Source organism: Penicillium oxalicum, chromosome IV, assembly GCF_001723175.1.
Source record: "Penicillium oxalicum strain HP7-1 chromosome IV, whole genome shotgun sequence".
Lineage (NCBI taxonomy): Eukaryota > Fungi > Ascomycota > Eurotiomycetes > Eurotiales > Aspergillaceae > Penicillium > Penicillium oxalicum.
Window position 1 is genome coordinate 2,632,623 of NC_064653.1, and position 15,223 is coordinate 2,647,845.

Below are 15,223 nucleotides of genomic sequence, written 5' to 3' on the forward strand. Positions count from 1 at the left end.
ATGAAATGTACGGGGTAGAAGAATTCCGCGCATTGGATACCTCATCGGTTCGCCGAACCAGAGATCTCTTGACAGAGACCCGGCATCCCCTTGATGCCTTTCTGGTGCGCTGCACCTTTAGCCGTCAGCATATAGAAATGTCTATGCGACACGTGGATGATTAGCTACGATTGCGGTGAAAGATTTCAAGCGCATCAGAGCTACGCCCTTGGAGTCTACGGTATACGGTCACAGAACCTCGCAAGGCGGCTATGACGTGCATATAGTGTGGTGATGGTCAATCAATCATTGCTCAATTGGCAAATCAAGTAGAAGATAGAAATAAAAAAAGAAAACAAAAGGGTATATCTCAACAAAGACTAAGAAAATTGGTATCACATGTCGTATGGTACAGACCACAGGCGGTTTTCCTCCACATGGCAAGGCATTAAAGTCGTATCATTATGTCGCACGTCAGTCGTATAAACCTCGTAGCATCATGATTTAAACACTTGTTTGATCTTGACAACATGTGTCGTGGGCCTTTGTAGCGCCGCGGTGTCGCACGATTCTACCCGCGAGAATCCTCCAAAGTCGGTCAGCTCATGGCCGAGGGTATTCGGTGTGCGCGGGCCCGGGTTCGGGGTGGGTTGCCAGTAATCGTCCGATCCCATTTGATCCGGGCGAACGAGGCAGATCAGTCGATTCAGGACGGCGAATTCGAGTTTCAGCTTGATGCTGTACACCAGGGACTTGAGCGCGGTCTGGATCGTGTAGCGATTGGTGAATTCCATGATGAGAAGAACGACGTCGAGGAGGATGAGGAAGACATTGATGGCGAGGACGTAATGGAGGGTTTTGCGGTGGACTCGGTGGATGCGCGAATTGAGGGGGACGAGACGGAGGTTGCGGATGACTTGCACCACGTAGAGGTAGGAGATGATCATTTCCTGGACGGAGAATCCGACGAGTTCGATGCGCTCCATGATCCCGTAGGCTTTGCTCCAGACGGCGGTGTTGGATTTGGAGAAATTGGAGCCATAGGTGAGGATGGTGGTGGGGACGTGAAGGATGATTGCGTTGGTGATGATCATGATGAGCACCCGGCGGAGGACTCGGGGATCGTTGACGAGAAGACCCAGGCGCGAGTAGAGGACGACAGCTTGGCCCGTGACCATGAAATACCATCCCACGGTTGACAAGCTGAGAGAGAACGTTAAGGGTGCGAGGTTGAGGTCCTTGAGGATGAAGCTGACGGCTTGGGGCACCACGCCGAGCAAGCCGCTCAGCAGCAAGCTCCAGAAGTAGAGGCCTCGATAGTGACGGAAGGTGCAGAGGATGAGCAGCACCAGTTCGATCGAGTTGTAGATGGCCAGGCTCAGTAAGGTTACGATGCTCAGGATCAGCACCAGATTTTGCCCCGAATAGACGCCCGACTCATCGGGAGGTGGAGCGCTGCCGGGCATGGTGACGAGCGAGCGAGGACGGTCGGATCCGATCGACGCCGACCACCAGTGCGAGAGCGCACATGAGATGCGACGAAGACGTCAGAACACCGAAAGAGAGGGAGGTGGGAAGAGAGAGAGGTGTGTGTGTGTCTGAGAGAGAGAGAGGGAGGGAGGGGGAGAGGGAAGAAAGTGAAAGCGTAAGAACCACGAGAGGATGTGAGATCACGACGGCTCCAATAGCCCCCCTGTAAGACGGACAAGCAGAGATCCCACGCGGGTCCCTAGGAAATCCGGGGGGAAGGGACTGGGTAGAAAAGCAAATTGCAAACCGAGTCCCAGGACCGACCGGAGTGGGCAGCGCGACAGAAAAGGACGCTAAACGGTTGCGATGTCACGAACTCCGCGTGGGGAAAGGAAAGCCGGGGGGGCCCAAGGTAAAGTTTGAATTCGCTTAGTGGACGACATGAGAGTCAAGAGGAATAGAATTCATGAAAAACTAAAAAAGGGGAAAAAGAAATAACCCATGTGCACCCCAGCTCTGTGCCAGCGAAGAAAAAAACAGGTCCGGGGACCAACCAACCAAAGGTGGAAATTGGAATAGATCACAGCCCATTCCCAGCGTGGCGAGATCTCGGCTCGTCCCAGCGACCGGCTTTGAAGCCATTTTGAGGCGAGGAGCCCCTCGGACCTTTTTGCATCTGGAGACTGGAGCACCGTGGTGGATCTTGATCCAGGAGCCAGTATGGGTGGAGGGCGCGAAGGTGGATACCTCCTTGGATACAATAGAGAGTCCTAGTGGGACAACTCCCAGCTGGGGGAGGGTCCGAGTTCGACCGTTGCTCAACTTGTAAAGTTGCGAAGTTGCTAGAACCCTTTCAGAAAAGGAAGAGAGAGAGAGAAAGAGCGAGGCACGATGAGGGAAGAGCTCTGTGAGCTTCTCGTTCATCTCGGAGAGGAATGAATTTGCGAGAAAAAAAAAGAAAAGAAAAGAGACGAGAACAAGGTGCGCGGAACCCCACTCTGCTACAGAATGCATGAGAACAAGAACATCCATCGGTGATGGGTGTTAGACATTCAGAGTCGGGATGGCGGATGGGCTGAAAAGCCACGACCATGTTTAGTACATGATGACCCGATTCTTTTGTGCCGGCTTCTCGTCCCACGTCAGATTGGCTGCAATCAAGAACTGTGCTGGACATACAAAAGCATTTCTTGCAATCGTTCATCCGGACAGGACCAATTTACTGCATCAAGTCCCATCCTCGAGCGATGGACCCTCCTCCTACGGAGTACGAAGTGGTAGTGAGTACTGCGTCACTGACCTGCTAAGAGCACCCGCCAAGGAGGCCCAAAGGGTCATCCTTGTCGGAGCCTGTAAAGTAGGACTGTTCGGCGGCAGTCTCTCGGCCGTCGTCTCGCCTGCGCCAACCGCGGGCGCTGGGACTCTGGTGGAAATGACTTTGGTCGTGACTCTCGTCGGTTCGAGTGCTTTGCAAGGCCTCCCGGGCTGCCCTCGTATTCATCTTCCTCATCTACCTCATCCGCGTGAAGTAAATAGTCGTTGCGGTCTCACGGACCAATCTCCGACGAGCGCACCTTTCCTCGTCCGCTTCTAATCTCTGGGCCGTCACGTCGCTTGTCACTTTTGGCTTTCGGGGACACCCATGCATCTTGATCCACAGATTCACCAGAGAGTGGCAGACAGTGTACAACCCCGCTCGCTTGCTCCTGTCAGCCGAGGGGTCCAGTCACTGCCCGTTGGGCCAGTGGCCACGCGGATCGAGATGTTGATCCGATGGAGACCATCGGTGGGTTCATGGGGAAAATGATGGCCGTGCAATGGTCCGAGCATGATCCTTGCGGCCGGAGCACGTGATTATGGTGGTACGGAGTACTCTCCCGTCGAGAACTCCCTGGCTGGGTAGTGGGTTTTTTTTGGTTTGTTTTTTGCCTCCCCCTCCATCCATGGATCCCCAGCTCTGTCGACCAGAAAGCCGCGCGAGTCCAGACTCACATTGAATTCACAGAGCTGACGACCGATCATGTGAGACTCATAACTGGAAAATGAAATCATATCCAGGTCCTGTCCCGTGACTCGAGTTCTCCGTTTCAGCAGTCTGCGGTCTGCATTCATCGCGGTGCCCCTCTGTCCGCCAGACCCTGTCCGAGGCGTCCAGGGAATCCGTAGAAAACGCGTCCACCATTGTTAGCCGAAGCGGAGGGGAGACGAAGGAGGAGACTGAGTTGGACGCCCTTGAACTCTCTACGGATTCAGTTGGACTCCGTTGGCCGCTGTCCATGTTAGCCTCCTTCGCTAAACCGATTAGCCTTTTAGCGCCGCTGGGAGGTTTAACCAGCTGCCAACTTGGGCTTGGTGAAGGGACCAGGGGGGACTGCCTCATTGGGAAGACCCCAAAACTCTGTGGGGGATGCAAAAAACCAAACCAAAAGCATTGAAAAGAAAGAAAAAAGAAATGGGAACAAGCATGGCTCTCAAGTGGACGATCGTTGATGATGGTCCAATGTCCAGTCACCACTAGAATCACTGGCAGGCGGACCCCTCTTTGATCTGCCTCTCTGGCGGGTTGCTGACTCCAGTCCGTCATCATCTCATGATTGTTTTTCTTGTGGCCCATAGACACATGTATCGAGGTGTGACGAACCGGATCATCTACCTTTGCTCGATAGACACCTGGTCCAACTCAGTAGACATGACTTTGGACTTGGTCACTCAGCAGTCAGCACTGAAGCTGTTGGCTCTGCGCCCTTTTTTTCTGTTTTCTTGATTTCTTGTTTTTCTCTTTCCCCCCTTTGGTTGCACCGTCTCGAGTCCCTAGTCTCTACCCCTCTCTCCCGATCGTCCAGCCTCCCGGCAGATTCCCTGCTCAGTCGTCACCACTGATCCCCCGACCACTCCAGTATTGTACGTAGAAGGGACGAGAGTACACGGGCATCATTGCGCGTCCGTGAAACACAAGAGCAATCGAGGCGGTCTCTCCTTTCTGGATTTGGAAATAGCCATCCGGACCTTCATGTATATTCCAACTTCCCCTGGGACCTAGGTCCTAAAGCCGAACGCTACGCGCTCGGCCCGCTGGACATGAATTAGTACAGCAGTAATAACAAAATATCTATCCGTTCACAACGCGAAACGCAGAGACAGCATGACCCGGCGCTAGACAGACTACAGTACAACTACCTCGTAGCATTCTCATAGCCCAACAAGTCAATATCCTATAGTTTTTCGAGTCCATAGTCTACGGCCAATCCTCTCCCCTCTCGCTCAAGTCCCCAGACCACAAGATTCATGAAACCAGACAATCCCATTCAGATGCCCTCTCACTGAAATTCCCATCCTCGCCATCGGCACCTTGCACGAGGACTAGCGACCAGCCGAGCACGTGAAAGGATCAAGCCTTTGGGGAAAGGTGGGAACATGCTGCGATTCTCGGCACATTTTTCTCGCCAGGATTGATGGGCGACCGGGTCCAAGCGCATCCGGGGACGCAAATCCACTGTGGAATCGGTGCACATCATATGCTGCTTGCCCTGATTTGGGAAAAAGGTGGGTGGCTGCGCGGGACCACCTCTGTTCAGAGACACGTGAGCATACCACTCTATGAAGATTCCAGGAGTCAGGTCCAGTGGACCTGGTTCACTGGGTTTAGCATATATGAGAGAGAGAGAGAGAGAGAGACGGAGGACAAGCCTCGATCGGAGGCTCAGTTCCATACTTCCCCTTCCCTCCTCAACTATTACGGAAGCCGGGGCAATTCACCCATGATTTTTCAAGATGGTGCGCATTTATTAAAATAAGCTCCTGGGTACTGTTAAATCTGCCGTGGTAAATGGTGGTAGCGTATGTGCTCAATTGTTTCTTTGGACTTATTGATCATCGATTCTGGCCAGAGCTCACGGTCAGAGAATAGGTGGTTCTACATTATGACATGTTTTGCTTTGACTTTTCCCACTGGCTCACGCAACTACCGACATTAGTGCAAGTAGGAGTCTAGGTTTCCTTTAATAATATATACTTTTGCTTATTGAAAGAATGCCTCCCCAACGGGGACAAGGCCTTGAGAATTTTTTGGCCGTTCGAGGAGTCTTGGCATAGGAAAATGCAATTTTGACAAAGACACAAAGGTCCAAAAGTCCCTCGGAGCCGGAGGCCAACCTAAAACTGCAGACTGCTGTACGAACCGAGAAAACTCACCCACAAAGCTAAGCCTCACGGTGTTCATCCCCTTTGCGGTAACGGGTGCCAAGCCTCCGTAGAAACGGGCCGCGACTGTACGGTCGGGGGTCGAAATCCAGGTTCCCATGTGCTCGGGTTGATTGTTGAGGATCTACTTTGAGAGAAGGGTACTCTGCAAATCACTTGTATGTACTCAATAATGTATGCATGTCTGAAAGACACTACTGCCACCTGGATCAAGTGCGGAATAACTGCGCCTCTTTTGTACCACTCGAGACCTCACGTGAAGCTGAACGGTCCAGATCGTTGTGGAGAGGAATATCTGCCTAGTCTCCGGCGAGGTTCATTTCCAGCGCTGCCAGAATGTTCCGAGGTGAGAACTGGACGGTCTCATTAATCTTGCAAATGGGCCCAGAGGCTTTTTTTGAACCTGATCCAGAGGTCAGGGTTCCTGTGGACGTGCAAGTCATACTCATTAGTCAAAACTGTACGGGTCGGACATGATTGGTTCATGGAGGACATGACAGCCAAGGCAGCCATTGAACTTCATTGATCTCAACAAGTTTCCGCGCACGTTTGAAGATCATGACAGTTGCAGATCATTGACAGTCTACATGTAGATATGTCCTCCTATCACATTCACATGATGGAACTCTCGGCCATGTCGAGTCGGACCGTGAGGTATTGAATGTTTTTTTTTTTAAAAAAAAATCGATCTCTAATGTCTCCGTCGATTCGTCCTGGAACAATCAAACCCCAATGTTGAGGGAAGTGATGGTACCACACCTGGCCAGACCAAGAGGACATCCTCTCATGAGTTGGTGATGGAAGCACCTCCCAATTACTGTTGATCTGACCGCGCATGAATTTGGAATGATCAATGGATAATGGCCCATTTATCATTCTGATCCACATGAGCCGCCCCCCTTGTCTTCTCCCAAAAATAAAACGAACGAAAAGGGATCTCCCTGCCTCCATTTCTGCTTCGGTTTGTGGTCGGCGCTCACTTCCGCGCTGCGAGCCCCTCGGCTTCTGCGACCCTCGAGGCCTCGATGAGAGTCCACCCCCGAGTCTCGCCCGCCGCAGAATCAAACACAAAACAAGAGTCGAGACGGTCTCTTGGGCAGCTGGCCCCAGGATGAGGTCAACCTATTTTTTTTATTCGCCACCCTGGACTCTCTAGCAGCCCGCTCGAGATGATGCTGTTGCGCTCAACATCGTGAGTGTGGATGTGCCCATCGCCAAAACCAGGCTAATTTCCAAGGAAGTGCGCCCGACATTGGGAGGCTAGATGCAATCATCAAGGTCACGAGTGCAGGGTGGCAAAGGTCTGCTTTGGAGGCAGTTTATGTTCCAGAGCCAGGATCCTCTTTTTCGGTGAATGTGTGTGTCTCTCTGTCTACGCGCTCACTTGCTCCGTGTGAGATGATGATATACAATAAATAGTATGCGCCCAGGCCACAGCAGAGGTCATGGAGAGAAAGAGAGAGAGAAAGAGGGAAAGACAGACAGACAGAGACAGAGAGAGAGCGTGCGCGCACGCGCGACTCGTTGAACAAGAGCAATTGGTTTCTTCTATCATCAACGCTGGCGGGCGTTGAATCGCAGTGATCTTGAGGCCCGACCGTCCGTGTCGCAATGGCCGACGAATTCCACCTGTTCGCAAAACTACCTGCGGAACTTCGTCGCATGGTCTGGAAGGAATGTCTTCCAAAATCGCGAGTCTTCGATACGATGCTGCCGTCTCTTGTGTTTGAACAGTCCCGCTGTCGCGGCACTCGCTGGTCATCTCGTCAAAGCTGGCGCCCGCCGATCATCACCCGAGTCTGTCGGGAATCCCGCGCTGTCGCCCACGAAACGGGCCGAGTCCTCTTCTACGGAGACGATGCCAATGTCCCCGACTACATCGACAGTGTCTGGTCGGATGCCACGACCGATATAGTGGCCCAGTACTGGTGTCCGGGACTGGAGAATGTCATGTTTTGGGCGCACGCGAACCCGGACACCTATCTCTTTCACTATGCGCCTCGTTACCAGGGGACCTTGATCGCCGAGGCGCGATTGAAAAACGCCTTGCGCGCACCAAGTCCCAACACGGATTGGCGCACTCTTGCTCAATTGCAGCATTGTTACGTGTGTCTGGAGAATCCCGTGATGATTCATCTGACGCGCAAGGAAATGCTCGTCTCGGGACTATTTGGACGGCTGGGAGAAGAGTACATCCAACTGGTCGATCCCGCAGATGCGGTGCGATTGAAGAAATTTCACAATCTGGCCTTGACATCGAGTCAACAGTTGCCCGAGACGCTGGAATTTTTCAATCATGTCCGCACTTCCACCTTCCAATACATGATTCACAACTGGACGCGCGAAACCATGATGCGCTGGATCTACCAGGAGTGGCTCCAGGCCAAAGAGACCTGTTTCGCGGGGGTCGTGCACCCCGAGCGAATCTGGGTCGGCCCCCGATCTCCCGATGTCGATGGGAGAACGTTCAACCCGATGGCACCGGAAACATACACCAGATACAGCATGTGGTTTCATCTTTCGGATACGCTGCACTTTTCATACGACGACAAACATCCCTGGGTGAGAGAGAAGCTGGCACGGGCACCTAAGTTTTATCCGCGCATTATGATCCGGCCCTGTATCAAGCGGTGCTGGTTGCCTTCGACGCCGCCTCGATGCAGTCGGCCAAGAGGACATTATCGTGCTGGAGGGAGATGACGGAAAAGGCCAGGAATTGTTGGAGAGCTTTTGTTTATTTTTATTTTTTTGTCTCTGTGGTCATGATCGAGTCGAGGTGGGTCGGTGTTGGGAGGTGATGGGCATGCACCTACACGGTCACGACCCAAACGATTACAGCAAGAGTATATCACAATACTTTTTTGCGCCCTCGGCATTGAATTGAAAGTCGCTCAGCATGGTCCCAGATCGATGGGAGCAAAGGGATGGTCTCGATTCCTCTAGAGAAAGCCATTTTTTGTTTGAACAAAACACTTGAATTCTGCGATGCCAATACGGATTTCCCTTGTCGCGCTATTCAGCAGATGAGACAATCTGATATCGATGCAATTCGACCCGACCTGACCGACAAATCCTCTCCCACCATTTCTTTTTTTTTGAAGCAGCGAGCGAAGCATCCCTCCTGTGGTGCCAAATTCTCCGTCTTCAGTCTCACTCATCATCTCCGAAAAACACCTTGACGGGCAACCATCCATCCCCCAAGATCTTCACCCGACCCGTCACCCCATCCAACTCTTTCATCTCCCCTGTCTCCAAGCACCACCCATTCAAGTCCAAATTCCACTCCAGCCGCTTCTCATTCACCGATTTAGGAATCACACTCCACCCTTTCTGGATGCCCCACATCAGCAAGACCTGCTGGGGAGTCTTTCCCTTTGCCGCCGCGAGCTTGATCAGGACGGGATCCGCGTAGATTGTCGAGCGACCAGAGCCCAGGCATGAATAGCCCGTGGTGTGAATTCCCTTGGACGTGTTGTAGGCGACCAGTTTAGGGGAGGGATTGTACGGATGCAATTCGATTTGATTCACGGCTGGCACCACGGTGGTGGATGGACTGTGAAGCAGAATTTCGAGATTCGTAATACCAAAGTTAGACACGCCGATATTGCGGACTTTGTTGGTGGCCAGGAGTTTTTGCATTTCGTGCCTGGAAAAAATCGGACATTGATCCAGGGGAAAGAGTTAGAAATAGTCGATATCCAATCATCCTCTTTTTTTCCCCAAAATTTTCCATGCAGATTGAAACGAAAAAAAAAAACTAAACCGATGAGCATCCAACCTTACCCCCCCCCCCTTCAACTTCTCCCTCCCTCCCTTCATCTCCTGACCACGAAAACACCCAAAACAAAAAATAAAGCAAAACCAACACTCACCACGTCCTCACAAAATCCCACCCATCCAACAACCGAGCCGGATTCGTCGGATCCCTCGCCACCGGCCAATGCATCAGATATAAATCCACATACTCGACCCCCAAGGCCGCCAGCGACGCATCCAACCCTTGCTCAGCCCGATTATGCCAATTATTCCGCAATTTGGTGGTGATCCAGATATCTTCCCGGGGCACGCCCGAGTCGCGAATACCCGCTCCAACACCGGCTTCGTTGCCGTAGGCCATGGCCGTGTCGATGTGGCGGTATCCCAGAAGTAGGGCGTGTTTTACGGGTGACGGACTTGGAAGGGATGTGATTGCCAGGTTCCGAGACCGATGGCGGGGATGCGGTCGCCTGTGTTGAGGAGGAAGGTTTTTCTAGATGGGGGAGGGAAGGGAGGGGAGGTGGTGGGTTATGTTAGATATTGGGTTTTCTTTTTCAAGGAGATACATGGATGGTGGTGGGAAGGAAGTAGATTTTGAATCTGGATAGGTGGTGGGGGAGGTTTTAGGGTTGGATGTTGTGATACATACTTGGTATTTACATAAGACATGATGGGATGGTTTTTCGTATGAGATAGGGGATTGATCAGGAACTGGGATCTCTGGAATTGATGAGACTAGATTTTAGATACTTCTAGCCTCAATTGAGAGAAAGATGAGGTTTTTGTATCTGCTCAGAACTGGAAGTCCGGCTTTGCTGACACCTTGGGTGGAGTGTTTTATCAGAGCTGGATACATGTGTATTCTATGGATGCATATTGACGCCCGCGCTGAGAGTAGACAATGATCAAAGGAGTGCATTATCACAGCAAGGTAATATCTTTATTCCATGCCGTCTTCCGCCCACACATATTGATGTGTACAAGAGAATCTATAAGAAAGGGTTCTTGCATGATATCTGCCCACACTGTTTGTTTGGCGCGTCCCGATAGTGAGATCCCAACAGGGGGTTCCCCACAAGTTTCATTTGGAAGGCTGATGGGAATCCCATTGATGTAAGATCATTATCTATACTTCAGTCGCTAGTTGCAGAAGCGGGACTGGACTCTGTAGCTCTTTCTTTTGGCGATACCTGATCTTTGTCCAATTCCTCTGAATAGGTCTTTGAGTCTGACACATACTAAACGGCAAGCCAGCGCATTGAATGTGCTTTGCACTCTTGGACGGATAAGCAGCCAAGAGATGGTCAATGTCGGCCGTACTGATATTAGAGGTAATGGGTTGAAAATATTGAAGCATCCTGCTGCAACATTATTAGCCGTAGAGAAGAGAGAGAGAGAGAGAGAGAGAGAGAGAGAGAGAGAGAGAGAGAGAGAGAGAGAGAGGTCTTTGTTCAGTATAGCGCTTCTTTCTTATTTCTCTATTGACCTACTTTGGCGTAAATCTCAGCAAACTGGGCAAACGTGGCTCAAGATTCGGCCCTCCTTGTACTTTCAGATTCCTGTCCAGAGCTAATGGATGTTTCAGGTCAGTCGAAGAAACTTCATGTAGCAGTCGGTGGTGTTAGTGTGTAATGTAGGTGACGGTAAGACTACCGCCTCGGGAAGCGATCGGCTCCCTGAGCACAGAAGGGGTTAGTCGTCTCGCCGCCCTAAGCTACTCGCTGAGCACTCCTGAGCAACCTGGTTGCCTTGCGCGCTTGCTCACATTTACCAGTTCTCATCATCCGACTGTAGCCGCGCTGTTGCCTCTTCGTGTTCCTGGGACCAAGATCGGACATAACGTAGCTCGACTTCTTCCCCCTCTTCCTCCCCCACACACTGCTCTAATAACCGCAACCTAGCTTAACAAGTCCCGTATTAGTCAATTTGCTCCCCTAAACTTATCGAGATGCTCACATCCCTTCATCTCTTACGGCCTATACGGAGCTTTGCGAGCCTTACTTTACAGACTTTCTTTAGTGCGCTTTCAGTAAGATCACGAGAATTTGCCCTCGTGCGCTTTTGTTTATTTTCTCGCTTATTTTTGATCCTAGGATCAAGACACGTTAGCAACCACTCCAGACCCCTCTATAGATCTTAGGCCCATCAACTCGTTATGAACTAAGTGAGGGTGGCCTAAGCTGCCCGATCCAGGATACCGTTGCGTTAACTATCTGCCGTACTCTAGATGGATCGTGAAATCCTACCATGCCGTCGTCACTGGTTAATCCATTAGGCCAAAAGGTCTAAGCTAAACCATCTGTTAGGATGGTTTGTCCTGCAACGGTATTTATAGACGGTTTGGTCCCGCATGTCTTCTAAAATGCGCTCTGGGACCACACCTATATAGCCACAACTTGACACGGCTATAGTATTCTATATTGAATGTGGTACCTTAGTATTTATTGAATACGTGTATTTTAACCTAATACGAAACACAGTGACTCTTTCTACCCTTGTTGAGAGAGTTTGCCCTCTCCAGATGTTTGCTAGGCCCAGCAGCGGTCATGTGTCTTGAGGGTTTTTCCCTATCGTGGGTTTTCCCTCTCTCTCTCTTCTTCCTTCTCCCTAGACTTCCCAATCCTAGTGGTCTCGCCTCCAGATTGCTTCCTTGCCTTGTAGACCTGTAGGTCTATCAGGTTATGAGCCCGATCGTAATAGTGAGGCCTGAATTTGTGAAAACCATAAGTTCTCAAATTTTTAATCACCAAATTCATCAAATTCGGCTGTGGAAGCTATAATCACCAAAATCACTAAATCACTAAATTCAAATTACCAAATCTAATACAAATCAACAAATCCAACCAGGCTATGGAAGCCAAAAACTTATTAAATATAACAAACTTCAACTAGGCTGTGGAAGCTAAATCTAATATCTTCAAAAGAAAGACGCGTCTGTTGATGTTTGTTAGGACCACCACAACATCAATATCTCTTACTTCAAACCCTACTATAACACAACAACACCACACCATCCCCACAAACCTTCCCTCTTACCAAATTTTATCTCCAAACTACCTAAATTATCAAATTTACCTAAATCTCTATTATATTCCTGAATACCAACCATAGCTGAAGAAGACCTCGGCTAAGCGGCCGGTATTAAGGAATTTCCCGTATCTCGCGAAGACTATAGTAACTTCTTTACCCTGAAATCCCGAGGCTAGCCAGTAAACTAACTTACTAGCGCCCCAAAGAATTCACCCTCAACCTACTTAAATTGTTAGAAAGAACAGAAGACTTCGAGGACTAGTTTAGAGATGTATACTAAATCCTTAAAAAGAAAGGACTCTATCGCCTTGTTAACCCAAAATATAATAGGCCTAAAGTGATATCTGACGAAGCAGAAACTTAGGTCGAACATCCTATACTATACAGATATAGCTCTAATAATCTATCTCGAAGGATATCGATGCGATAGTTAAAGCTATAAGATTCCGATACGAATTCGCTAATAAATATATTATTAGCTTAAAAAAGGCCCTCTATACTACCGGCTTTATTCCTAGCAAAAAGAAGGTAACTAGGGTTCTACGAACCTACCGAGCTAACTACCTATCGGTAATCGATTTTGTGTATGAATTTCGTAGTACCTATACTAAAGTAACGGAAGAAGTCTAACTTACCCTAGGTATAATCGTTTCCCTACTTCTTGATAAATTGTAAAGTAATATCCTAATCTTTGTAGCTACTAGACTAGTAGACTATTTAAATAGATACGAAAATATCGTAAAGATCACCGCCCTAGACCTTTTCCGAACCTTCACTAAGGTAATTCATAAGCTTGAAATTACTAGTTACTAATTCTTAACCCTTATAGTTACTAAGCCCCTACGCTCCCTACCGATCTTACTATTATCCTTACTATTATCCTTATCCTTATCCTTATTAATTAAGTATAAATACCTACTATTCAAATATATGCCCCTGAAAGGTAAATCGCTATAGGAATAGGCAAAAGAATAGATTAAGGGCCTAAATTAGATCACTCCGAACGGTAACTGTTTCTTTTATAGAAGGAAGGGCTATACTACCAAGGAATACGTATATTTAGTTATTACCTCACGAACCGCAAAGTAGAAACCTATTAAAGGTATTTAGGTGAATGCCCCGTAGAGGAATATAGATAATCTAAATAGAATAGCACTAAATAGTTAGACTACAATATATAATAATAGGATCAAGAAAACTAGTAGCTAGGATCAAAATTAGCCAAAGCTAATTTCTGTTAGAAAGAATAATAGGAACAAGAATTCGATTACCTTAAAGGGATCCTAATCCTAATCTAAAAGGAACCTTGAAGAAGAAGACAATGCGGGCGCAAATATAGCAATATAAATTAATAAAGAAGAAGATAAGTACTACGCCCTCGCTGTAGTAGAATTCGACTTTGCTAATCGCCTCGAACCCTACCTCGCTACGACCTTAATTAAAAGAAACCCTTCTACTAAGCAGATTGTGTAAGAAAGGCTCTATGATATAAAGATCTAAAATATTAAAAAGACAACCGATATAACCGTGAAACGATTAAATAGGCCTAACTAAAAGACTACCCGCCCGGATACCCACGAAGAAACCGACCGTAACACCTACCCGCTCTCTAATATAAGCCTAGATACCTATAAAGACACCCGAATTTTACAACCTTCCTATACTCCAAAAATTCCACCTCTCTAACAGAAAAAAGGACAAGGCTAAGATTTCCTACCTCCCTAAGTCTAATCCCTAAAAGACCTAGAAATTAGAGCTCACCGAACTAAGCCTAATAGGATTTATCAAGATAATCGTGCTAGATTATTATATATAAGAGATCCTAACTAACCCTCCCCTTCAAAATTTTATTATATTACACTATCATGTATATTATTCTTCACATTGCTGCTGGTCCTAGAGGGGGTGTGAGAGAGTTTGCCCTCTCTAGATATTTGCTAGGCCTAGTAGCGGTCATGTGTCTTGAGGGTTTTTCCCTATCGTGGGTTTTCCCTCTCTCTCTCTTCTTCCTTCTCCCTAGACTTCCCAATCCCAGTGGTCTCGCCTCCAGATTGCTTCCTTGCCTTGTAGACCTGTAGGTCTATCACTTGTGGTTCGAAGAGTAAAAGAAGGTTGATTTTTGAAGTATATCTATCGTATCCCTTAAATATCGGGTCTGTAAGGACAGTCACGGGGTCATACGGGGCCGAACAGGGGTGCTCACGTGAATCATGACTCACGTGACTATCCTTCCGGGATCTCACCACTATTCATCGCTGTGTACCCTCATGTTTTTATTTAACTGCTTGCAGCCAATGGTCGCGTATCTAGGGCACCTAGCGGAAAATAACTAATCAGAACTGCCATAAACTCTTCGCTAATAGTCTAAGCTCAAGCTCATGCCTGTGCCCTTTTTTACCTTCTCGTCAACTCCCATAAAAGGTCAGGCCAGACTCCTTAATCGCCTTTCTGATGGTAGCCTTGCCTGCATAAGCTCCGCTTGGTTCAATGATGTCTCCTCTGATTCTCCAAAACAGGGACCGTTTAAGTATAGGTCTTGCTCCGAGGGCTTTAACACGATTGGCTAAATCACAGGCTATGTATTCAAAGACTCTGTATGTAAACGCGGTGATAAGTGTCGCTTGTCATGTTGAAGGGATATACTATGTATGTTCAGTACTGCTAGATACACCAAGACAGCTATAGGCTTTTTTTGTGTGACTTATTCTGAAACTATCCAGATAATCCAAAAGTATAACACGACGCCAGATTAAACAGCATGCCTTCACAGCCTGCGAAGGTTTTGAGA

The 15,223-nt window shown here is 48.7% G+C and overlaps 6 protein-coding genes across 6 annotated transcripts; 2 read left to right on the plus strand and 4 right to left on the minus strand.

The window, feature by feature from the left end:
• Positions 1-476: 476 nt before the first annotated feature.
• Positions 477-1,445, minus strand: POX_d05693 (uncharacterized protein; the record flags this gene model as incomplete). The annotated part of the gene is made up of 1 exon (XM_050114533.1): positions 477-1,445. One exon carries the CDS (start codon positions 1,443-1,445, stop codon positions 477-479), a length of 969 nt encoding a protein of 322 aa, XP_049969484.1.
• A 478-nt stretch (positions 1,446-1,923) lies between these two features.
• On the minus strand, positions 1,924-2,481 carry POX_d05694 (uncharacterized protein; the record flags this gene model as incomplete). Its single annotated transcript, XM_050114534.1, has 1 exon — positions 1,924-2,481. One exon carries the CDS (start codon positions 2,479-2,481, stop codon positions 1,924-1,926), a length of 558 nt encoding a protein of 185 aa, XP_049969485.1.
• A 73-nt stretch (positions 2,482-2,554) lies between these two features.
• On the plus strand, positions 2,555-3,043 carry POX_d05695 (uncharacterized protein; the record flags this gene model as incomplete). The annotated part of the gene is made up of 1 exon (XM_050114535.1): positions 2,555-3,043. The coding sequence occupies one exon, from the start codon at positions 2,555-2,557 to the stop codon at positions 3,041-3,043; it is 489 nt and encodes a 162-aa protein (XP_049969486.1).
• A 4,217-nt stretch (positions 3,044-7,260) lies between these two features.
• On the plus strand, positions 7,261-8,349 carry POX_d05696 (uncharacterized protein; the record flags this gene model as incomplete). Its single annotated transcript, XM_050114536.1, has 1 exon — positions 7,261-8,349. The coding sequence occupies one exon, from the start codon at positions 7,261-7,263 to the stop codon at positions 8,347-8,349; it is 1,089 nt and encodes a 362-aa protein (XP_049969487.1).
• Positions 8,350-8,799: 450 nt separating this feature from the next.
• Positions 8,800-9,766, minus strand: POX_d05697 (9,11-endoperoxide prostaglandin H2 reductase; the record flags this gene model as incomplete). The annotated part of the gene is made up of 2 exons (XM_050114537.1): positions 8,800-9,295; positions 9,522-9,766. 2 exons carry the CDS (start codon positions 9,764-9,766, stop codon positions 8,800-8,802), a joined length of 741 nt encoding a protein of 246 aa, XP_049969488.1.
• Positions 9,767-10,531: 765 nt separating this feature from the next.
• On the minus strand, positions 10,532-10,762 carry POX_d05698 (uncharacterized protein; the record flags this gene model as incomplete). Its single annotated transcript, XM_050114538.1, has 1 exon — positions 10,532-10,762. The coding sequence occupies one exon, from the start codon at positions 10,760-10,762 to the stop codon at positions 10,532-10,534; it is 231 nt and encodes a 76-aa protein (XP_049969489.1).
• Positions 10,763-15,223: the final 4,461 nt, after the last annotated feature.